Consider the following 25353-nt stretch of genomic DNA (forward strand, 5'->3'; position numbering starts at 1 on the left):
TTTCCGCTTAGCAGGTAGTCTCACGAGAGCACCCGGCTGTCTACGTGCTCGCGCCGCCTTCTGGGAGTTGTAGTCTACTTCTCTGCCTTCTGGTAGTTGTAGTCCATTCGAAGGAATCCTTCCGCGGACGTCCGCTAGCAGTTTTTGATACTGCTGGTGCTCTCGCCTGGGCCAAGCCTTATTGTCTGACCTCACCCCACACCCTCATACCACACATACGCACTGTTCATCCTTGTGGCACTTAATACTGAACATTTGCCGAGCCTTTCCTGTGCTAGGTGTACAGGATACAAGGCTAAATCAGACCTGTCCCTGCTCCAGACAAGCAGGGACACAGGGAATTACAGAATAAGATCCTCCATGGGGAAGCATAGGGGCTAAACAACCAGAGGCAGGGAAGCCCTCTGAGGAGGTACTCTAGGTGAATCTTGAAGGATGACCAGAAGCTTAAAGTGCCAGCACAGCAACCCAAATGGAGGGCACAGCCTTGGCAAAGGGGAAGCAACATGAGAAAGCATATTGGGTACACTTCACTGCCTTCTTCATTCTCTGGCACCCAGACCCCCATAAGCCCTGTTTGTTGAGGCTGCTCAATCAGCTGCCAGTCTCCCATCAGTGAGACTTGAGGTGACCCCCTGTGTTCTATCCTTGCCCTTGTCTTGCAGCAACCATCTGGACCAAACCACCCCTCACCCGTTAATCCAGGCTTCTACTTCCTCCTCAGGCAACTCAGAACTCCTCCGTCTAACAGGCAGGAGGCGTCTGTGGTAATTTCAAGGCCTACTCAAGGCTGCCTCAGAGAAAGAACCACAAACAGATGTGTGACTTTTGGGCCCTGGGAATGACAGGCCACAGACCCACTTGACCCACCCTACCTCCATGTCCCACAGCCCAGAGTGAGGCTCCACACAGGCCCACATGAAGACACATGACGCAGCAGGACACACAGGGCCAAATGTTCCCCTTTATTATGGTTCACTCAGTTACCACAGACAGACATTAGCTCAGGCAGGTCAACTGCCAGTTGGACAATGGTCTGTGTCCCCCAGAAACAAGGAGGAGCAACGGGCACCAGCAAAATGCAAAAGCAGGTCACTGGCTGGCCAGACCTGAGGATTCCCAGAACTGACCTGGGCCTTCCTCCAGCACTCCCCCAAGACAGACCATCCAGCAGAGATAAATTCGTGCCCAGCCCCCACTTCTCATACCGGTTCCCACCCTAGGAAAGTGCATAGTTGCCTGGAGACGCAGCATCCCAGGGCCTGGACAAGCTGGGCCACAACCAGGTAGCAGGCCTTCCCAAGAGCAGAGCCAGGGCATAGCCATATAGGTCTGAGCCAGGAAAGAAGAGGGGCAGGTAGGACAACAAATCGACCACAGGTGGCATCCAACAGGAATGGGAACCACCACAGCCCTCCTGGAGCTACCAGAGACCAAGAGAAAGGGAGCCAGAGGTCTAGGGTAGGGGAGAGGAAAAGTGAAGAAAACCTAGACCTAGGGTCTCTTTTTAGGTACTAGAGGCTTGTGACTAGAAGGCTCTGCCTTCCAGAGAGAAAATGGTAGAGCAGAGAGCCAATCATACTCTGGCCCAAGCCTAAAGGACCATTAGGAAGAGAACTTTCCAGAGCCCTTGGCTCCCCTTACAGAAAATGAAGTACCTGGAGCTCAAAGCTCAGATGGTACCTGGAAGCCCAAGTGCTGGGTTCCAGCCCAGAGTGACCAAGCTGGGTTTGGGTTTTCAGGCTAAACAGCCCAGGCAGAAGGGAGGATGGAAAACAGGTGGCTGCTCCTTTGCGGAGAATCCACTCCCCTCCAGGCCTCAGAAAGAGCCAGGGCCTCCACCAGCAACATTTTCACGATGCTTAGAACAGAACAGCCCCACAAGACTTAAATCACCACCCTGCAAGGGAAAAGGAGTTCTGACAGGGTGAGGAAGGGCCAAAAACCAAGTCTAGTAGGCAGAAAGGAGCAAGTAATCTTGATTTGAAAAAAAAAAAAAAAAAAAAAAAGGCAGAGGGCTTTCCCTCCCACCCGGTCTACCCTGAAATCCCATTCCAGCCATTCATTGTGCTTGTGGATAGGACTGAGCATGTGCTTCTTCCTGGGCCCTGACTTCAAGAGCCCAGAACTGCTCTGTGACCAAAAGCAAGTTGGGGTGGAAAGAGGCACCCTCTCCTCTCACTGGGCCCTGCCTGCCTTCTCCTCCAATCTTCCGTCCAGGCTCAGCCCTCTGAGACTGCCCCTCTACCAGACCCAAACAACAGCTATAGCTCCCAGAAATCCAATGGTCTTTCAGAGACACCTGGCACCTGCCCAATGGGCTTGGGCCAGCCAGATCTCCCTCAAAGACCAATTATTATTTGCATACCCTCTGCTCCAGCTGCACCTTTATACCCCCAAATCACCTGGACACCACCCAGCTCTTCAGAGAAGACAGTGGAATCTGCCTTCATGGGTAGCAGATGCCACCTAGCATGGGACGAGGAGAGTGACATAGGCAGAGGGGCTCAAGGGGACTCTGGAAAGAGAAGGAGGAGAAGCAGGACAGAGAAGAGAGGAGCCTTCCCCTGTAGGCCACACTCTGAGAATCAAGGAGATGACGCTGCACTTCCACTCCCTGGGAGTCAGGTTCCCAGGTGGGCTCTGCATCTCCAGCTGCGTGCCCTCCCACGTCACCACTAAAGCTCAGCTCCTGTCTACTTCCTTGATCTGGGAATGGGCTCAGTCTCAGGAGCAGACACAACTGGCACACTCAGCCTTGGGGAAGACAAAGAAAAGCCACATGGGAAAGACAGAGACCCTGGGCAAGAAAAGAAGCCACAGGGAATCTGACACCAGGAAAAGAGGAGAGAAGTGGGAGGTGGAGGAGACCAGATCAGAAGGAGCAAAGGAAGATCCCTGGCCTGTCCCCACCCTCCTACCTACCACCCCCATGAGCGCTAAATACTGTTGCTTCCCAGTAAGACCAAAAGTGGAGACAGTTTCAGCTCATGACCCTGGGGAGGGGCCAAGCTTTCTGCTATGCCTCCCTGGCCCATAAGGGATCCCTGGGCCAAGGTCAGATCCCTGGTGGAGGGTGGGGGCTGGTTGAGTTCTAAACATACATCTAGCACCACAACAACAGAGACCTCCACTGTGTACTATTTCACAAGGGGACATGGACATAGCTACCACTGCACGGGACAGCTCCACGTGCAGCCCACAGCTCTCAGAGTTCTGAGAGCAAAATCCAGAGGGGTGGGGAAAGGGGGGAGACATATACATATATATATATGTATATATATATATAACTCTGATTCTTTGTACAAAGTGGGGGAGGAGAAAAGGGAGGGGGGGAACCCTGCTTGGTCACCACAACTGACGATGTGGCTTGAGTCCCCATCCCACTGACCCCCAGCCCTGCCCTCCTGGTAGGCGTGGCTGGCTCACATCTCATTGGAGTATGTGTAGTTGGGGGTGGCGGAATACTGAGTCTGCGGCTGATTCATGGCACCCTGGGCCGCCCCCATGGCTGCATTCTGGGCCGCCTGCTGCACGTGTGGGTTCTTCCATGCCCCCGTGGTCCACTCCTCCTGAGCTTTGCTGAAACTCCCCCCACTGCCCCGGTAGAATTTATGAACCTGTAGGAGGAGGAGCACAAGGAAGGGTTAATCAAAGGGAAGGGGCAGACCTTCCAGGAAAGACCTGGAAACCAGAGACAAGTCCCTGTAAAAACCAATCCTCCCTCCCACACCTGCCCTGTGTACTAGGAGCAAAGTCCACCAAGCCGTTCTAGAGTGAGTCCCCTGGAAGACCTCTGGGTCCTCCTGTAACTTGGAGGAGGGTCGTTACAGATCGCAGCCCCTTCCCAAAGCCACCCTCTCAACCTTGAGGTGACCACATACCATGCTGAGAGCGATGAAGGAAAACACAGCCACAACCGTGAACATGATGGTGGGAATGAGCATCACCACTGCTGAGCCAACGTTTGTTCCGAAGAAGGAGATGGTGGCGATCCAGCCGCTGTAGAAAGAGGCCAGCTGTGGGGCTGCCGGCATGGTGACGGGTAGCCAGGAGCCACCCCACCACAGCCAGGAGCCATCTCAATGTCACAAGGAGGGGCCATATCATTGGATGCAAAGAGACCATCCAAAGGGCCTGTGTCAGTGGTTCAGAAGAATCCTTCCCCACGGCTCAGGACACAAGCTCCTCAGGCATAAGGCTTCTTTCCCTTGGGTTCTCCCATGATGCCTGACACACCTTAGCACCCCCAAAAGCCACTGCGAGGTTCTCCTTCCCCTCTGATGCTATGGGTATGTCACTATGACAACTATACTACCCTGAATCCTCTCACAGGCTAGGCAGCTAACACAGAGAGGTAAACAATGGACACACCCGAAGTGCCACCCATACCAGCCCTGGGTCAATCCCAGACACCCCGGTCTCTTACCAGACTCCCCAGCCTGGGATGCCCACAGCCTGGATGATGCTGATGACCAGCTGGGCCATGAAGGTAAAGAAGAATGCCATGAAGCTGAAGGAGCTGTCAGTCCTGCACCAAAGGAGATGACTCCCATCACCTGGGAAGAGGGCCAGGGCTTCCCTGCCTTCAGGACCCCCAAGCCCTTCCAAGTTTAAATGAGTATGCAACGGACAGAAGAGACCCAAAGGCCTTAATTGAGAGGCAAAAATGGGACAGTGTTTACGAGGATCTTTGCAAGTTTCCGTGTGTAAGTTTCCGTGTGTTAATTTTGTGCGTGCAACATTACATAGGGAGAGATCTCCTCATAAATGGACCCTCACAGTACATGGATGGTTGGCCCTATTGGCATAGAAATAGATGGGTCGATTATGGTAGGAATAAGTAACCCCATCGTCAAGGGGATGGACAGCCTTACTGGCACCAAGATATCTAGCTCCACTGGCACATGGATGGACATTCCTATAAGCTCAGAGACAGAAAGTCTCGTTGGTAGAAGAATGGAACCCTACTGGCACCAAATAGTAGCCTAATTGGTATACAGTTGGATGATCTGATTGGCAAAGACATCTGAGGCCCCATTAGCACTGAGATTGATACTCCACTGGCACCAAGACAGATAGCCTTGTTGGTACATAGATGAATAGTCCCATTAGCACCAAGACAGAAAGTCTGTTTTACACAAGGTAGACACCCATTGGCACCAAGAGAGTTAGCCCCACTTGTACATGAATGGGTGTTCCCTTTAGCACATTTAGCATCCAATGAGTTGGATGACATCATTAGCACATAGTGTCAATAGTACCTGGATGACTGGTTCCATTAGCACATGGCAGACAGTCCACCTGGTGCCAAATCAGCTAGCCCCATAGGCACAAAGACGGGCAGCTTCACCAAGACAGGTGGTCCCATTGGCAAAACTTAACATACAGCTGCCTGGGGAAGGCAAAACTAAAATAGGCCTGATATCTATGTGGTGCCCACCCAAGGAAGTGAGAAAGTAAGTGAGGGGTGGGAAAGGAAGGAACTAAGACTCTTGACTCCCAGCACTGAGCTCTCAGGAAGCCCAAGTCCTACCTGGCAGTCTGAGCTGAGGGTGCAGAAGTGAAAGTGAGTCTAGGGGGTGGTCAAAAAAAAAAAAAAAAGTGAGAAAATATGTAGGGAAGAGACAGGGTAGATGGGCAAAGAGACAGGGCTAGGAGCTGGGGTCAGCACCAACAACTTACTTGAAGGCCTTGTAAATGGGCCGAAACCAGCAGACGTAGGAGCAGGGTGTGAAGAGGATGAGCCAGAGAAAGGCCAGGCCAAAGTTGGTGGCTCCCCCGCCTCCGATCAGCCACGCGAGACAGCCCACCAGGTTCACGGCCAGCGTGACGCTGTTCACTGCAGACCCAGGAGTACATGCACGCACAGAGACAAACACCAGACACGCACACAGACACCCAGGCCCATGCAGAGATATGTGAGCACCCAGACATGGACACACACACACATAACTCAACAGACCCACAATCGAACACATGGAAACAGCATATACACAGAGAGGTAGATACACACAAACATGCATGAAAACCACATTTACAGAGATTCACGCCCACAACGCACATCAGTGAATACACACAGATACACGAGACACACATGCATACACACACAGAGGAAGTACAGACTGTAAGAAAGAAAACTGGAAGCTTAGACCAATTCCATTCCCCTCCCCACACCCACTCCTAGAGATCTGAGAAATCCGGAGAACAAAGAGTCTCCAGAGCAGGAACCCAGAGCCTCAGCTCAACAAGCCCCATTAAAGGGCCCCCAAAGCCTCCAGGTGGTAGAAATGCTCTTCTTATAAGAATGGCTTCAGCTGCTGGCCCTCCCATATTCACAGCAATCACCAAGCCCAAGGCACAGGAAACCCTTACATCTTCTTTTGCAAGGGGTCCAAAAAGTGGAAAGTAAAAGGCCTCGTGGAAACATTTCTTCAAGCCATTGTACCATCTACCCTGCTCTTAAAATGAGGCATGCATTGGGGCGCCTGGGTGGCTCAGTCGGTTAAGCCTCCAATTTCAGCTCAGGTCATGATCTCACAGTTTGTGGGTTCGAGCCCCGCATTGGGCTCTGTGCTGACAGCTCAGAGCCTGGAGCCTGCGTTGGATTCTGTCTCCCTCTCTCTCTGCCCCTCCCCTGCTCATGCTCTCGCTCTCTCTCTCGCTCTCTCTCTCTCTCTGTCTCTCTCTCAAATAAATAAACATTAAAAATTTTTTTAAAAATAGGGCATGCAGCAGTGGCTGGGATCTCAATCTCTATCTAATTCATTTCTTAGATAACTATTATGCCACTTCCTCCAAGAAGCCTTCCTTCACTACTCCAACTTTATTCATGTCCCATCCCTCTGACCTCTTTCAGACCTGGGCTGCTCTCATGCATGGTTTCCCAAGTACAAATCCCAGCCCATCAACCACACTAGAAGCTCTGCAAGAGCAGAATCCAGGCTCCCTCTCCTCTGTGTCCATATACTCTAGATGAACTCAGAATCACAGCATCACTGAGTCACAGCCAGTAGAAACCTCACACACAGGGCTTCTGACCTCAGGGTGCTCCCTTCCTCAAACGTTAAGTTGAGTCCCTTCAAGGCTCCACAAAGATCTGCTGAATAAACAAAAGCAGGCGGGCTCACTCGTGGCCTCAAACACGAGACATCTGGTCTTGGTTTCTGAATAGAACCCTTAAGCATCTCAAGGGTTATATACATTTCCTTGGGAGCATAGCATCTGGCAGGTGCCTGGTAAGGACTTAGGAAGATATTTATAGCCCTTAAATCCAGCCCCTGGATTTTCTCAGGGGCAGAGTTCCCAGAGCTCAGGGTCAGGTGGGGTGCTCCCCAAGTCTGCTCTGACAATGCTGTCACCTGGGCACGAAAACCCATCTCAGGGCCCCTCCTAACACCCTGGAGCATTTCTTCCTGTCCACTTCAGTTGTATTTCCTCCATCTCTGTGTATTGCCCCCCAATTCCCCACAACTTTGGTGTTCTTACTGATTTTATTTGCTCTTTACATAGAACAGATATTAACTTGTTTTTATATTGGTTTATATATCTCTTCCCAGATCCCATCTCTCTCCAGCTCCCTGGATCTAGTGCCTCTGTTGCAATTATTCCACTACCTCTTTGGAACAGACATCCATTGACTTGGCTACTCTCTCTCCAACTATCAGCTTTTTTCTATCTCCACTTCTCTCTCTGTCAAGCTTGGATTCCATAATTCATCACACTTTTTCTAATTCCCTCCCCTGCCTGGTCTTCTGATCACAGTCACCCTTGATGAACACAATGCCCACCTGCATCTGAGCTGAATGTTGCTAGAAAAGAAGGAGCCTACGGAGAAGCCTGGTAGGACTATGAATTCACAGCGGCCAACCCCAAACAGACCCTGAGCATGGCCCAGAAGTCTTCAGGGTCATGTGTCTTCGGATAGTGTCCTCACCCTCTGCCCACAAATGCTATCATTCTAATCCCACTTTCCTCAAAACTCCCATCCTCACTTCTACATCACATTTGATGGGAAGAAATAGAAGCCATCAGAGGCAACCTCCTCATTCTCTTCCCAACATCTACAGACCTTCTCACACCTGCCCCATCTCTTCCTCCTCTCATGTTACACAGGGAAAGATTCCTTCTCTGCCCAAAGGCTAAGCCAGGGCTTGAAACTGAGTCTGTCTGTCCCCACACTCTTTTTATCACTCCATGAAGGACCTGCTGCAAAGACAGCATTCTTTACCACCTTCCTGGCACAAGCAATCACCTCCCCAAGTCAGCAGCTAAGTGCAGGCCTGACTCAAGGCAACATCACAACTGACACACCCTGCTGTGGTCACACTGCAGGTCTAAGGTACCTTGAGGCCAGTACCCAGCACAGGAAAACCAGCCTGCCCTGCGTGTACCTGCCTAAGAGGTACCTTTGACCAGCCTGAGCAGAGCAAAGTCCCATCCCCCTAAGATGACACTTTTCCACCAACCTGCCACAGCCCACCAGCAACTGGAGTCTTTAAACTCTGGATCTCGACATTGTAGAACATCAGAACTCTAGATTCTTAGAGAAGTACAGACCGCACAACACGGAACTCCTTGGAACCACGGTGATCACTGAGCCAACACCCTCTTCCTATAAGTGAGGAACCTGTGGCTTAGGAAATAGGGCAATCAGCCCCATTTGATCTTGTATCTCCCAACTTCTAGTCAGTGCTCTTTTCTCTGAGCAGTTTTCCAAAGAAAGCAAGACAAATGTGGCTTTGAGACAAGGATTCCTCTCCGAATCCAGAATCCGGAGGTCCTGGCAGCCACCTGGAGAACCACTCCAGTGGGAAGGGGAAGGGAGAGCAAAAAGAGAAATGATGCTACAGACAGAGCCCCTCACCTAGATGCTCTGTGAATGGGAAGTGTAGGTAGAGAAGGGAGGAGAGGCCTAGATGGGGGGCAGGGAGGATGAGGGAAACCAGGGCCCAGATGGGTAGTCAACCCATGAGCAGAACCTGCTGGGAGGTGGCCCATGCAGATGCTGCAAGGGTGGACAGCCAAGCCTGCAGGCACCCCACCTTGATGTCTGGCACACACCAGCCGTCCTCCCTCCCCCACCCCGCCCCCGTGGCCCACCCCCATCCTACAGCACTCACACATCCAGAGGTAGTAGAGGCGCTTGGTCATGCTGAGATGCTGGGGAGGAATGTCTGCCTCAAAGTCTTGGTAGAAACATGGCTTCAAGGGGATGAATTTGGGCAATGGTGGGAAGTTGTTCACTTTCTCTGTGGGTGAAGCATATCACATAGCATCACCTTGAACGTCCCCCTCCCCGATGACCCAGTGTGATCACTCTTGCCCTGGTTTCAGCTGTCCCCCGACCCCTGTGGTCACAGGCTACTTTGCTATCCCCACACAGCCATCCCTGCTTCCTCAAGTCTGCTACAAGGTTCCCAAAATAACCAAAGGCCCTGAGGCAGTGTTGCTGTCTCTCAGAAGAGAAACAATAAATACTGTCCATCGGGGCACAGCTGCCTCCATGGTGGGGGAGCCAGTTCCAGGCAGATGAAGCAGGATGGGTAAGCCTGGAGACAGGAGTTCCCGTGTCCATTCCAATATTCATGTTCAGGAGCAAGTTACCACCCCTCCCAGGACCTCCGTTTATCCAGTCGGGTAGGGCTTGAGCTAGATAGTCTCTAAAGGTCCCTCCAGCTCTGGCACTGTGTTTGAGCCTTTGGAAACCAAACAACTCAGAAATCAGAAGGAAAGGGTCTCAGAGTATTAAAGAGCAATAGTGACAGAGGGGACAGGGACTGAGCCACCCTTGCTGCTTATCACTCAGATGGCCAGCAGGACCAAGGCATCAGGGTGCTCAATCTCTGGTCCCCAGGGTCAGAGATCTGACAGAGAGCTCGACAATGTCATGTTGAGGGTCTCAAATAGATAGTCTCAGGGGGAGACCAGGGAAAGCCTGGGGAGAACAGAAAGGAGGACAGAAACAACTTGACCTCCAAAAACTAAAAGGGATAAGGAAACTAGGAAGGGGGCCACCCACCCTGTGCTCACCTGCATATCCTATCCACATGACCCTGTCCTTACCTGCCATGATGGCACGGGTGGCACCAGCTGGCCCAGAGGCCTGCCCACGCCTCTTTGTCTTGACCTGGAAGGAAAGAAAAGCCAGAGAAGGATGAAGATCAGGCCTGGCCCAATCCAGTCCCTCTCTCAGCCCTGGTAGGGCTAGAAGCTCCTTAGGGAAGAACTGGGCTGTAACCCCCACAGTGGGATGAACCCAATGGAGGCAGCTCCCACACTGAGCCACCAGCCCTCCTTCCAAGCACTCCTGCCCTTTGTTTGAAGGCATAAAGTCTATCTTCAGAAACAAACCTGGGAGGGGATTCCATGAGGGAAGGCAAATGACAGAGAAGGCCTGAGGAGACTAGAGACCTCTGAAAAAGAAAATTCTATTCCTTGACCCTGAACATGGCAGACCTGGCATCAGTCACAGTCTGGCCTCCCCACTCTCCTGCCTTTGCTTTCCATCAGTTGTTCACTTACTGGGGATTTGTAATATGTTAGGCACCGGAAGACAGCACGATGTGGTTCCTGCCCTCTGCATGAAACAGTCAATAACCTGTGGAGTACCTATGCTAAAAGGGAAGGGTGGCCACCATGAAAATATGCACAATATAGAGCAAGGTGATCTAACCCAGTGTGGGAAGTCAGGGAAATTCAATGTAAGCAGTGAGCAAAGACCTGAAGAATACAGAGGAGTTGCCCAGAGCAAGGCAGCCTTCCAGGCACAGCAGAAGGCAAGCACAGACTCTGATGCAGGAAGAAGTCTCACACTTTTATGGGAAAGAGGGCGACCTTGGCCAAAGCAAAGAGTACAAATGGGAAGCAGCAGGAGTGAGACTGGAGGGGAGGTGAAGGAAGTAGGGAATGATTCTTGAGGCCCTTAGGAGGCAAGTTTGAAGGGGCTCAGAGGTGGCTCTGGGGAGTGGGGGGAGTGATACCATCAAGGAGACTTCCTGCCAGCTTAAACCACTGATTGCATGATGGTGGGGCTATTAACTGAGATCTCCATCATGGGCAGAAACCAAAAGAACAGGCACAGGGTCCCAAGAAATACAAGAAGCTGCTGCCTTACAGACATGCTAAGTCCAGGGCTGCCTTGTGGGCATTGGGAATATTCAAAATCAGAAAATGGTCTATGACCAAGCACCAAGGTGATGCAACACTTAAAAGTTGGGTAGAGAGTTCTATAAAGCTTAAAAATAGGCAAAACAAGGGGAGGCTGGGTGTCTCAGTTGGTTGAATGTTGGACTCTTAATTTCAGCTCAGGTCATGATCTCATGGTTCATGGGATCAAGCCCCATGTAGGGCTCTGTGCTGGCAGCACGGAGCCTGCTTGGGATTCTCTCTCCCCCCGCCCTCTCTCTCTGCCCTTCCCCTTCTCCTGCTCTCATGCACTCTCTCTCTCTCAAAATATATAAACAAATATATATATATATATATATATATATATATATATATATATATGGGCAAAACGAATCTATGGTGTTAAAAGTCAAGAGGCAGGGAAACAAAAAATAAATAAATAAATAAAGTCAAGATAGTGTTACCATTGAGGGAGCAGGGAGCCTAAGCTGAAGTATTGGTAATGGTCTGCTACTGGGTCTGGGAGCCGGTTACATAGTGTTGACTTTGTGCAAATTCATCAAGCATGAGATTACAATTTGTGCACTTTCCTATGTGTTAGGAAATTAAAAGTTTGCATAAAAAACCAGAACAAAAACAAAAAACAAAACCCTCGTAGAGTTCCAGTCAAATTCCTCTGGATCCAACTAAAGGTTTGGGCAGTTATAATCTTTTTTTTTTCTTAAATGTTTTTATTTATTATTTTTGAGAGAAAGAGCATGGGGGGGGGGGCGGGGGGAGTGGAGGCAGAGAGAGAGGGAGACACAGAATCCTAAGCAGGCTCCAGGCTCTGAGCTGTCAGCACAAAGCCCAATGCGGGGCTCCAACTCACCAGTGGTGAGATCATGACCTGAGCTGAAGTCAGACGCTTAACCAACTGTGCACCTAGGCGCCCCATAATCTTTTATTTAATGCTTTTTTTTTTTTTTTTTTTTTTTTTTAAGAGAGAGACAGAGTGCGAGTGGGGTAGGGGCAGAGAGAGAGGGAGACACAGAATCTGAAGCAGGCTCCAGGCTGTCAACAGAGGCTGATGCAGGGCTCAAACTCATGAACTGTAAGTTCATGACCTGAGCTAAAGTCAGAAGCTCAACCAACTGAGCCACCCAGGCGCCCCAGGCAGTTATAATCTTTAATGGCCCCTTTGTGATATTAAATCAAATACCTATATAGAAACCCAACAACACCTACTATAAAAGGGAAAAAGATAGGCATGATAGAGGGCCACAAGAAATGACACCCTTATACAGATGCATTCATTGTAGCATTGTTTGTAACACCAAAAGATTGGAAACAATCTACACATCAATAGAGGACTGATTAAATAAATGGTACAGTCATACAATGGACTGTTCTGCAGTCCTCTGCAGCTATTTTTTTTTTAATTTTTTTTTTAATGTTCATTTATTTTGGGGAGAGAGAGAGAGATAGAGTACGAGCTGGGGAGGAGCAGAGGCGGGGCGGGGCGGGGGTGGGGGAGCTCAGGCTCCAGGCTCTGAGCTGTTAGCACAGAGCCCAACGCAGGGCTTGAACTCAGGAGCTACGAGATCATGACCTGAGCCAAAGTCAGACACCTAACCGACTGAGCCACCCACGTGCCCCTAATGTTTATTTATTTTTGAGAGAGAGAGAGCGTGAGTGGGGGAAGGACAGAAAGAGAGGGAGAGAGAGGATCTGAAGCGGGCTCTGCGCTGACTGCAGAGAGCCCGATGCAGGGCTCGAACTCACAAACTGAGATCATGATGTGAGCTGAAGTCAGATGCTCAGCAGACTGAGCCACCCAGGCAACCCCTCTCTGCAGCTATTAAAAAAAAAAAATAGTGATGTAGGGGTGTCTGGGTGGCTCAGTCAGTTAAGCATCCAACTCTTGATCTCAGCTCAGGTCTTGATGTCAAGCTAGTGAGTTTAAGCTCCGCACTAGGCTCCACACCTATTTAAAAAAACAAAACAGGGGCGCCTGGGTGGCGCAGTCGGTTAAGCGTCCGACTTCAGCCAGGTCACGATCTTGTGGTCCGGGAGTTCGAGCCCCGCGTCGGGCTCTGGGCTGATGGCTCAGAGCCTGGAGCCTGTTTCCGATTCTGTGTCTCCCTCTCTCTCTGCCCCTCCCCCGTTCATACTCTGTCTCTCTCTGTCCCAAAAATAAATAAACGTTGAAAAAAAAATTTAAAAAAAAAAAAAAAAAAAACAAAACAAAACACGAAGATCTTCATGATTACTAGTCATTGAAAAAATGACAGACATAAAACAGTCTAGACAATAGACAACAAAAGATATAGACATAGTCAAAACAATATGCTACCTTTCATAGTAGAAAAAAAAAGCAGGGGAGAGGAGAATAAAAATGTTTTTTCCTTTTTACCCAATAATCCTACTCTGGTTATTTACCCACAAATAAGAAACAATAAATACATATGTCATTCAGTGTGACACTATTTTGCAATAGCAAAGTGTTGGAAGTAACCTAAATGCAACTGTTTGAATAAACTATGGTATATCATTCAATGGAGTACTACATAGATGTAAAAAGAATGGAGATGATCTCTATTAATTGCTGTGGAATGACTTCCAGGATATACTGTTAAATGAAAAAAGCAAAATACAAACAGGTATAACTACTATGCTATCTTTTGTACAAAAAGGGGGGGGAAGGGGAAAGAATATACATACAAATTTGCTTATTTTTGCAAAAGAAGCACAGGAAAAGTAAACCAGACACTTAAAAAAAAAAAAAAAATGGCCACCAAAAAATGTGATAGAAGAGCTAGGATGAGTAGTGAGAATTCCCTGGGCAAAAATTTATACATACTTTGTACATATTAATATCTTACATATTCAAAAATGTACACCAGAAAGAAAAGCAATTCTAAAAGTGAAATAAAATCAAATGAAGCTAACTGTACAGGAAATTGATAACAACCACATAGAAAAAAGAACTGGCCAAGTAACTTTATCAGAGCACTCTGTGTTCTCTTAAAAGGATACATCTCAAGGACAAAAATAACTGGAAAGAAACCTGAAGTATAAGCAACTTTACTGTTACTGTTGGTATAGTGTAGCAATGCTGAAACCTTGTCACGTGTACCCTAAGAGAGGACATATGATGTCCGGGGTTGATGTCGTTGGAACCTGGGTTCTCACTGTTAAGAGTTTGGAGAGAGAATATGCAATGTGGGAAAGTAAGAGCCCAGGAAAAACAAGTTTTTTATACATGTTTCGGTATCATTACATCTTAGTGTTATTATGGAAATAGTTTTTTTTAAGTTTTATTTATTTATTTTGAGAGAGAGAGAGAGTGTGCGAGTGCAAGCAGGGGAGGGCAGGGAGAAAGAATCCCAAAGCAGGCTCCAGGCCGTCAGCACAGAGCCCGACATGGGGCTCGAACTCACAAACTGTGTGATCATGATCCAAGCCAAAATCAAGAGTCAGACACTTAACCCACTGAGCCACCCAAGTGACCCCGGGACATCTTTCTGAATTAAAAATCACGTAAATGTATTATCTGTTCAAAAATATAAATGGAGGGGCGCCTGGGTGGCGCAGTCAGTTGGGCGTCCGACTTCAGCCAGGTCACGATCTCGCGGTCCGGGAGTTCGAGCCCCGCATCAGGCTCTGGGCTGATGGCTCAGAGCCTGGAGCCTGTTTCCGATTCTGTGTCTCCCTCTCTCTCTGCCCCTCCCCCGTTCATGCTCTGTCTCTCTCTGTCCCAAAAATAAATAAACGTTGAAAAAAAAATTTTTAAATATATATATATATATAAATGGAAAAAACAAAAAAAGGCAGAAGAAGATGAGCTGGCAAAGAATGAGAAGGAGCAGCCACTGAGGCAGGAGGAAAACCAGGAGAGCATGGGGTCTCCAAAGCCAAGAGTAGACAGTGGACAAATATGACAGATGCCACTGCAAAGTCTGGCATGAAAAGAGCCGAACACTGAGGTGCATATAACACTCAAAAACATCAAGTCATCTGTGACCCTGCAAGAATTGTTTTGATGGCCATGGAGATGTGTAGGGTGGGCAGCAGAAGCCAAATTACAGCTAGCTGAACAAACTAGCAAACTGAGAGTAGACACAGACAGCTCTTTGAAGAAGCCTGCCTAGGAAGAGAATAGAGATAGGTGAGATATGGGATCCAGAGAGGGCTGCAGCTGATGATTGTTCAAGATGGAAATAAGCTAGGGATGTGAAAGATCAAGGGAAAGGTTGCATTTACAACAGACACAGAGGTTAACCGGAAAAACAAGCCCCTAAAAAGGGGAGAAGCACGGGGTCAAGGAGGTAGGACAAGCCCCAAAGCTAGCAGATGGGAAGGAGAACATGATGCAAGCACATACAGGCTTGAGACCCTGGAGAGGACAGTAAGAGTCCCCTCCTTGTATCTGCCTCAATTTTGTTTATTGTATAGGAGACAGGATGGGGTTGAGAAGGAAGAGGTAAGGGTGGAGAACCCAGCTAAGTCAATGGACAATTACAACACAGCCTGAGAGATGCCCTGGAAGAACAAGTACAAAAAGCTGTGGGAACAGAGGAGCACCTCCCTGGTCTGTCCTGGAGGAGCCACAGAGGGCTTCAAAGAAGAAGCAATATCAGAGCTGAATCCTGAAGGATGAATAGGAGTCGGCCAGGAGAGGATAGGAAAGCAGGTGAAGGTCAGGAGAGCAACAGCATGCATATTCAAGGGATTGAAAGGGTAGAGCAAGAATGAAGCGCAAAGTGAAGGGAGGGAAGGAAAGGCAAAAATAGTGCTGAAAGGTAGGAGGGGCCAGGTCACCCTGGCCTTGAAGGCCACCGGCAGAATTTGGGCTTTATCCTCAGGAGCCTTGTGAGCCACTGAAATATTACATTCCTCTTCTTTTAAAATATATAGCCTTGGGGCGCCTGGGTGGCGCAGTCGGTTAAGCGTCCGACTTCAGCCAGCTCAGGATCTCGCGGTCCGTGAGTTCGAGCCCCGCGTCAGGCTCTGGGCTGATGGCTCAGAGCCTGGAGCCTGTTTCCGATTCTGTGTCTCCCTCTCTCTCTGCCCCTCCCCCGTTCATGCTCTGTCTCTCTCTGTCCCAAAAAAAATAAATAAACATTGAAAAAAATAAAATAAAATATATAGCCTTGGGGCACCTTGGTGGTTCAGTCGGTTAAGTGTCCAACTTTGGCTCAGGTCATGATCTCATGTCATGATTCGTGAATTTGAATCCCACACTGGGGGCTCTCAGCACTGAGTCCACTTCAGATCCTCTGTCCCCCTCTCTCTCTGCCCTCCCCCACTCATGTTCTCTCTCTCTCTCTCTCTCAAAAATAAATAAATAGGGACTCTCTCAAAAATAAATAAATAGGTTCAGTCAGTTGAGGGTCCAAATTCGTCTCAGGTTGCAATCTCATGGCTCATTAGTTTGAGCCCCGCTTCAGGTGAGCTCAGGTCCCACTTCAGGCTCTACATGGACAGTGTGGAGCCTACATGGAATTCTCTCTCTCTCCCTGTGTCTCTGCCTCTCACTCACTGGAGCTCTCTCTCTCTCAAAAATAAATTAACTTAAAAAATATATAGTAAAATATATATATGTATATAGCCTGATGGGGCACCTGGCTGGCTCAGTCAGTACAGCATGTGACTCCTGATCTCAGGGTTGTGAGTTCAAGCCCCACATTGGGCATAAAACTCACTTAAGAAAGAAAAGAAAAGAAAAGAAAAGAAAAGAAAAGAAAAGAAAAGAAAAGAAAAGAAAAGAGAAAAAAGAAAAGGAAAGAAAGAAAGAAAGAAAGAAAGAAAGAAAGAAAGAAAGAAAGAAAGAAAGAAAAATAGGGGTGGGGGGTCACCTGGCTGGCTCAGTCAGCAGAGCATGCAACTCTTGATCTCACAGTTGTCAGTTCCAGCCCCATGTTGGGTGCAGTGATTACTTAAAAACAAAATCTTAGTGTCAGAGAACTAGAGACAGAGAGAGAGAGAGAGAAAGTCTCATTGTTAACTAATTGTAATTTAAATAAAAAGTAAAAATATATTTGTATAGCCTCACCGTTTTGGTTTTTTTTTTTTTTATAAAATGAAAATATGTTGCTTTTTAGCTATGTATAAAAATATTTGCAAGTTATAAAAAGCAAAGTGCACATGGCGCCAGGGTGGCTCAATCAGTTGAGCATCTGGCTCTTGACTCTAGCTCAGGTCATGATGTGGGATTGAGCCCCATGCTGGGCTCCGCACTGAGCATGGAGCCTGCTCAAGATTCTCTCTCTTTCCCTCTACCCCTCTCCCCTGCTCGTGCTCTCTCACTCTCTCTCTCTTTCTCTCTCTCTCTCTCTAAAAGAAATGTTTTTAATCTTAAAAAAACAAAGTGCATAAAGTTGAAAATAAAAGTTCTTCTAAACCCACCTTCTCAGAGGCCACCCCTTTAACAGTTTGACCTTTAGGGTTTTGTTTTTAATGTATATATTAGCATACATGACCAAAACGAGATCATTTCATACATGCTGTTTTATAACCTGTTTTTTTCCACTCAACAATATCTCTTGAAAATGTTTCATATCAATGAATACAGGTTATCTCAATATTTTTAATGACTGATCAACTGGGTTGACGCTATCACGGCCATGAAGCAGGTGTGACATGGGCTGATTTGGCAATTCAGAGGCCACAGTTTCAGGAAGTGGTGGGTGGGGTAGAGGCCAGCTGCCAAGAAATGAAAACAGGAGGAAGAGAAAGGAACAAGTCTAGCAGACTAGTTTTTCCAAACTTTTAGCTGAAATTAAAAAAAAAAAAAATTATGTTTTTTATTTATTTTTGAGAGAGAGAGAGAGAGAGTGAGTGAGTGCTGGGAGGGGCAGAGAGAGAGGGAGACACAGAATCCGAAGCAGGCTCCAGGCTCTGAGTGGTCAGCAGAGAGCCCGACGCAGGGCTTGAACTCACGAACTGTGAGATCATGACCTGAGCTGAAGTCAGACACTTAACCAACTGAGCCACCCAGGCACCCTTGGCTGAAATTTTAAATACACACACACACACACACACACACACACACACACACACACACACAGAATATCAGTGACAACACTGAAACACCATAAAGCAAAGAACGAACAGCCGTCATCTCTGGGTAGTGAAATTGAAGTTGTTGGTTTTCTTTCTTTTTATCTTTATTTTCTAAAATTTCCACAATGGTCTCATATCACTTTTGTAGAGGACAAAGCAACAGGTTTACAACAGCAGCAGCTGGAGGAGGACATAGGGTTAGAAAGGTTTATCCAGATAGAATACTTGAGCATATATATTTAGAAGCAGGAGGAAGGCATTATGGAAAACAGTGGAGAGGCTGAAGATACAAGAGAAGGGAAAACAGCTGATGGCCAGTGGGACCTCAGAAGACAGAAAGGGCCAGCATCCATAGCGCAGAGTAGGAGCATTAGACTAGGAGCCCTCCTTCCCCTAGGATTTGAGAAATCCAATTCAAGAAATGGGGAAACATGGTTGCGGCTTCACCTCCCACATACCTAACCAACCACCCTCTCTGTGAGTAGAGTTTTAGGAGAGTAGTCCAGTTTGGAAAACTCCTCCCATGAAATGGAATGGGGAGCTGATGGGAAAAGGGGAAGGGTTTCTACAAGTAACGGAGGGACAGCTGAGGCTGTAGACCATGCTCTGAAGTAGAACCAGACTGCTCTGGTATGTGACAGCCTGCAGAAACTTCCACATTCTGAGTGTAGAATCCAGATTTGAGGGGTCTGCTGTTAGAGTGGGACATACTAGTAAAGTTGTATGGCTGTTGAGAGCACGGGCCAGTGGGCCATGGGGTCTTGGAAGGACATGGAAGGTGTGGGACAGAGAAAATGGAGATGTCAGAAAACTAGAGGTCTCCTCGAGGTCACAAAGCAGATAAAATAGAAGTTAAACTGTGCTTCAAGAAGACTGAAGCTTAAGATTTCAGAGGTAGTCACATGCCAATGATGACCAGACTCAAATGTGGCTGGTAGAAAGGGTAGTAGAAGGGGGCAATGGAGTGAATGACGGTGGTCCAGCACTAAAGTCCTCCACGAAAACAAAGAAGAGAGGTGTGTGTGCATAGGGGGCAGGTAATAACTCAGATTGTGGGAGACTCAAAGGAGGAGACTCTAACCCTGCTCCAGCCTGACTCCCATCCTGCTCCCAGGCTGTCACCCAAAGGTGTGCCCATGGTTACAGAGAAATCAGTGTAGCAGACTCTGGATGACTCAGTGCAGGAGAAGCCAGAGGACAGAGCAAGACTGTTTCCTTTGTTAATCCAGAGAATTTAGGATTGGGAGGGCTGTGGAAGGTTAGGGTCACAGTAATGGAGGGCTCTAAGCTACCCTGCCCTTATTTCAGGGCTAGCCTGTGTGTGTGTGTGTGTGTGTGTGTGTGTGTGTGTGTGTGAGAGAGAGAGAGAGAGAGAGAGAGAGAGAGAGAGAGAGAGAGAGAGAAAGCCTGCAGTCACTGGTCTCTGCAAACCAAAATTCTTAGACTGCAAAATGGGAGAAGGAACAATCTGTTGTTCAACTGAGGCTTTCATAATATTGGATAGAGAGCTAGAGGGGTGCTACATACCTCCTAAAAATGTAGGTCTAAGGAAGCACCTCCTTAGTTATTAATAAGATAGCAAACACTACCTGAATTTTGTTCCAAAGAACCCAGACTGTCATTTATTCCATTTCTTACTACGAAGCTGGGAGGACAGAAAATCTTGAAGTGGAGAGAGTGCGGTCCATGGCAGAGAGAAGGGAGTCAAGCCTGGCCTCAGATCAGGCTAGAGACCTGGGGCTAGTTCGAGGGCTTCCTGCTTACCAGCCTTCCCTCCTCTCTAGCATGAGTCTCTCATCCTTGGCTTAGTAATGGTCATTTTCTTCCCGCCTGTCCAGAGCCTATCTGCTAAGATGGAAGTTCCCCCCTCTTGCTCTACCTCTGGTCCCCTTATCCCACCCCAGACCCCACATCCCCAGCCCTGAAGTCCCAGAACTATGAATCATCCTCAGAAAACAGCACTCATCTGGCATTGCTATCACTGTCGTGTGATTACTCTTCAGTACCCGTGCTGATCCCGAGCCTGACATTCAAGGCCTCGTGTCAATCAGCTACAAACTTCCCAAACCACCACGTCTGCCTCTCCACCATAGGCTGACCTGCCTCTGACATAACCTAGTTTCACGCAGAAGATCATGTCCAGCCACCTCCTTGGCCTCCAGTGCCCCATACCCTGTCACCTCCTCTAAGTCCTACTATTTTTTCACATCCCACCTCTTCTGGGAAGACTTTCCAGACATCCCTGCTGCACATCCCACTGCTTAAATTCTGAATCTGTTATTGGGCAGCAAGTGCTCACTCATTCTCATCCAATCTCTTCCTCACTCCCTCATGGATGAGTATTCCAGGAGGATGCAGCACAGCACAGCACAGGGATGCAGCACAGGGCAGGGCACAGAGCACAGTCAATCCCTGTTCTTGCTTAAGATTTGAGTACCCTCCCAAGGGGTGAGAGTGGAGTGCCTGCTGCCCTCCCCCCAGTCAGGCTAAGCCCACAACCTCTGTCAACCCTGCTCTACCACACTTCCTCCTGGAAACTTTCAGAGATTCCAGGCTGTCAGCAGGGAACAAAGTGGAGTCAGTAGAGGAAATGCTGTGGGGAGGGGGAAGAGGTGGGGGGGAGGGAGCAGGAAAGGAAAAGTTAGAAGAACTGGGAGGGACACTCTAAACTAGAACAAGTCCCTTCCTCAAGGGAGGACAGTACTTAGTCCTGTTACTTCTTCCCCAGAGAAAAGTGCTGGCAAAGAGCTACCCAAGAGGGGAACCAACTTGTTCAGAGGTAGCCAATTAGCCAGGGAAAAAGTGAAAGAAACAGCTACAGAGCCCAAGGCCCCTATCCAGAGCTCTCCTCCCAGGATCCCACTAACTCTCCACAGGTTTGCTACACCGAAAACTCTTTCTGTGACCTATTATTACCAGAGACATCCTTTCTCAGCTCTAGGGACTTTGCCTTCAGGCTCACCAAGTGAGCCCAGGTTAAATTTAAACTAACAAGATTTGTATAGCCCCAAACAAAATCTGTCAGTCATGCTCCTACAAGAACCATTTCTCTTTCAGAGCCCTGCCCCTGTGCAGGTAGAACAGGTAGGGCACAGGCTGCAAAATTCTCCAGACTTCTGTCACCCCGTGGGCACCTTCACACGGCTGGGGTCCCAGGGGGGCCTCCCCAACAGCTGTGCTTAGTTCCTACCGCTTTGCCCATACCACTCCCAGGGAATGCTCTTTCTTCACTCTCCCCCATCCAAATCTCCCCTCCCCCCAGAAGTCTATTCACTGGCTCTCGCCTCCCTTTCTCCTTATGTCCCTGGGAAAGTCTGCCAGGCCCTAGCTGATTTCCCCATCCCGGAGCTGGGGCATTACCGGTTTGAACCGCCAGAGATTGTGATGAATTCTCAGTAGAAATCTCTACTTGGTTTCCCCAACCCCCAGAGCAGGAGCTCCCTGAGGTAGGGGCTGGGATGGGTTCCCAAACGCCTCACCCCCACCCTCATAGCCAACTCCTGCCAATATTGGAATGAGCTACGTCCTGCGTCCCCAACTCACTACCCCAAAACCCTGGTGGAGCCCAGGCTCAATCAAGCCAGTGTACCCATCCCCCATAACCCTTAGGCGGTTCGGACCCGCCGACTAAAGGTCGGGAGAGGGACAGGGGACACAGCCTGGGTCCATCTGCAGGGACCTCTTGTGAGAAAGGACCCAAAGGAGGCCACTGTCACCCCGTCTCCAGTCGCCCCCATCCTCGGCCATGTGCAACATCTCCCCCACCCCCCGACAGGGGGAAGAGGCCGGTTTCCAGGGAACACCAGGTGGGGCTGGGGGAAAGGAGGGCCCAAGGCCCAGGCTCCAGAATCCAGGGGTCTGACGTCACCCAAGACCCAGGTTCCCTCTGCGAGAGCTGGGAATGGGGATGGTGGGGGTTAGAGGGACCTGGAAGCACCTGGGGCGCTCTTCTCCTGCCCCAATCAGGGAAGGTCACCTCGACTCCCCACCTCTCTAGCAGCTCGGCCTGCCTGCCCCTGCATGCAAAGGTGAAGCGTAGGGGGTACAAAGCTGGATAGTGGGTGACCGCATCTTGCCCTGCGCCCAGCTTCCCTGGAAATCCCTTCTCCCGGCCTTCAGGCCCAGGACTCACCCGCCGCTGCCGTTCGGCTGCCGAAAGGCCGTCGCCCTGCTCTGCGCTTCACCCAGCGATGCGGCGCGGAGCCTGCCGCGAGCCGCTCCGGGGCTGGGGGCGGGGAGCGCGCGCGCGCTCCTCCTGCCGGCTCCTCACGCGCCCGCGCCACCCTCGCCCGAAGCAGCAGCCGCTCTCGCGAGACTCCCGCGGCACCTCTAGGGCCGCTCCTCCCGCGCTCGCGAGAAGGAAGGCCTGGCCACCCCCGCACCTTACAGGAACTGTCCGAGGTGCTAAGTTCCCAGGCACGGCCGATCAGGTGGTTGGTGGGTACAAAGAGAACAAGAATACATGGAGAACTAGAACGTAGAGAAAAAGAACCAAAGATGGGAGCCTGGTACCAGCAGCCAGAGCCTCAGCTTACAAGTCTGTAAATTGGGAAGAATAACCTCCCATGCTGACCCCAGGGGCTGCTGGGACGTACCAGAAAAGAGGAGAGAGAAAGAGCTTTGCGAGCAGGATAACTGATGACGGTCCTTCAGATCCGCAGGCCCAAAGTGACAGAGAGAAGACAGAGGATGGAAAATCTTAGATGAGACATGAAGAGACAGAGACAAGACATAAGGAGAATGAACACATAGATCCATGGAAAGATGGACATAGACGAGGAGAGTCACAAGCATAAAGACATAGAAACACGGAGCGACAGAGACATGGAAAGATAGGAGAAAGAGAGAACACGAAGTGAGAAAGAAATGAGAAAGAAATAGGGACAGGCAAGCTACACAAGGGAATAGAAAGACAGAACTTTAGAAAGAGAGACACAGAATAAAGAATCAAAGAGACTGTGATAGGCAGAGATGAACACCTAAAGAGAGTAGAGACCAGGGTTAATATTTAACAACCCAGAACTAGTGACAGTTGAGAGACCCACTTGGAGAGACGGGGTGGGGCTGGGAGTGAAAGATAAGCTTTTATTGTAAATGGTGTTTACATTGTAAACCTCCTGTGGGATCTCTACTGCCAGAGCCACCCTCTGTCCTGCCAGAAAATGGCTCCTGCCCTCCACAGTGCCCTCCACTAACACTATCCTAGGCCTGGAAGGGAGCCTCAGTGGGTGGGAGACACTGCGGGGATTCTTTGCCCAGAATAAGGGCCCATTGTCTGGCTCTAGCCTGCTGGGAGTGGGGCCTCACTCCCACAGCTGGGCTGGAAAGGGGGTAGGAGTGAAGAAAAGCACACAAGAAATAGTGAGGGAGAGGGAAGAGAAGGGAGGGAGACTCAGGGGCTATGCAGGGTTGAGCAGGAACCATAATCTAGCCACCAGGCCAATAAGGAGGAAAAAGTCATGTGCTACAGGGCAGGACCCTGGGTTCTGCTGTTAGTCCTGTGCCTGGTTCACTCACATGGTCACTGCTCTCTGTCCCTGCTTAATGCAAGCTTTAACTGACTTACAGAGCTGTGGGGAGGACCCAATAAGATGATGAATGGAAACCTGAGGAGGTTGTCAAACCTCCTACAGGAGAGATTCTGGGAGTCCACGTGAGCCTCAGGGAAGATATAGGGATTCCCATGAGTCTTTAGGAGAGAGGTCTGAGGTCCACATTGGAGCTCACAGAGTACATGTCTGGGACGCATATGGAATTTACAGGAGATATTTGTGGTTCATGTGGGTCCTACAGGAGAAATGTTTGGGTTCCCATCTGATGACCACAGGTGACTTTTTCCCAGTCAGGAGAATCAGAAGGGCATTTAATTCCTCCAACAACTAAGGAAAGAAAAGTATCCATGTCTAAAGTCATAAGCGCATCTTTGTCCCAATAGATTGCACCTTTAGAATGTGGGTAAATGGAAGGGAATAATGCTGTCAGTAAGGACAATCATTTAAACAAACTTTTATTCAACAATTATTTGTTGATCACCTACTATGAGAAACAGCATAGTGCAGTGGTTCAGAATATGGACGTAGAAAGCAGACTACCTGGCTTTTCCCAGCTGTGTTAGTTTGATCAAGGTACTCATTCTTACTGAAACTTAGTTCAGTGATATTATCAGGTGATAATAGGACCTGTATCTTAGGTTTCCTGTGATGATGAAATGAATTAACACCTGTAGACACATGTAACACACGGACAGTGCCTGTTACAGTGTTTGTTTATACTGTGTACACTGGGAATATGTCTTTCTGATGGTTGAGGGCAGGAATGAGAAAGCCTGGGCCAAATCATGCAATAATATATACAAAGCTTCTTCTCAAATATGGTGAATGCCACATGCCACTCACCAAACCTTGTCATATGGCTAATGCATGATAGACAGAAAGACATGCTCTCTCTAAAGGATGCAAGGCATGAAAAACAGTGAGGATGTCTAATTCTATTGCAGGGAGGGAGAAAGTAACTGGGAGAAATAATCCAATCCCTCATAGGGTCAGCTCCAGGCTGCTTGTCTTTTCTTGCCCATCTATGGCTGCTGAGGCATGTCCAACAAAGGGTCTCTGGGATAATATAGGATAATATATACGTTACAGGCCAGTAAACAACTGAAAATACAAGAGGACTTCTCTAGAATTTACTAAATAAATGCATTTTACTAAATAAATAGCATTTCATATGTCCAAATGAGATGCTAAGCCTCATGACTATTCCATAAAGTTGTGCTATTATCCCCAATCTGTATATGAGGAAAGTGAGGTTCAGAAAGGTAAAGTGATATGCCCAAGGAAACAAAATGGATGTATCTAAGAAATGAAAGAACCGGTATTTAAAAAATACCTGGTTTAAAAATACCTAAGGTTGAGTTTCTCCAGAAGCGGACACCGTGATAAGGATGTGAGTACAAATAGTCTATTTGAGAGCTGATCCTGGGAAGCACTAGTAGAGGAGTGGAAGAAGTTGAAACAAAGAAATGAATAATAATAATAATAATAATAATAACAATAATAATAAAAGCAAAGTGCAATAATTAGCAGGTTACCACTATGGGCAATGGGGGGCAGGGGTCCATCCTACTGGGGACCTCTGGGACACAGTGCAGAGTACAACACAGTTGTCCCACCAGACAAATGA

General features: G+C 48.7%; 1 protein-coding gene across 1 annotated transcript; it reads right to left on the reverse strand.

Moving 5' to 3' along the window:
* Positions 1–944: 944 nt before the first annotated feature.
* On the reverse strand, positions 945–22393 carry SCAMP5 (secretory carrier membrane protein 5). The gene is made up of 7 exons (XM_030317668.1): positions 22307–22393; positions 10066–10129; positions 9123–9251; positions 5686–5842; positions 4430–4531; positions 3885–4002; positions 945–3620 (listed from the first exon to the last, which is right to left on the reverse strand). The coding sequence occupies exons 2-7, from the start codon at positions 10070–10072 to the stop codon at positions 3426–3428; spliced, it is 708 nt and encodes a 235-aa protein (XP_030173528.1). The 5' UTR covers positions 10073–10129; positions 22307–22393; the 3' UTR covers positions 945–3425.
* Between the last annotated feature and the right edge of the window lie 2960 nt (positions 22394–25353).

Source organism: Lynx canadensis, chromosome B3 (assembly GCF_007474595.2).
Source record: "Lynx canadensis isolate LIC74 chromosome B3, mLynCan4.pri.v2, whole genome shotgun sequence".
Taxonomy (NCBI): Eukaryota; Metazoa; Chordata; class Mammalia; order Carnivora; family Felidae; genus Lynx; species Lynx canadensis.

Coding starts and splice junctions, on each gene's coding strand:
- SCAMP5 (XM_030317668.1), bottom strand. Junction 4,532..5,685: donor CCCATTTACAAGGCCTTCAA/GTAAGTTGTTGG, acceptor CCTTTGGTGCAG/GACTGACAGCTCCTTCAGCT. Junction 3,621..3,884: donor CCTTCATCGCTCTCAGCATG/GTATGTGGTCAC, acceptor CTCCTCCTACAG/GTTCATAAATTCTACCGGGG.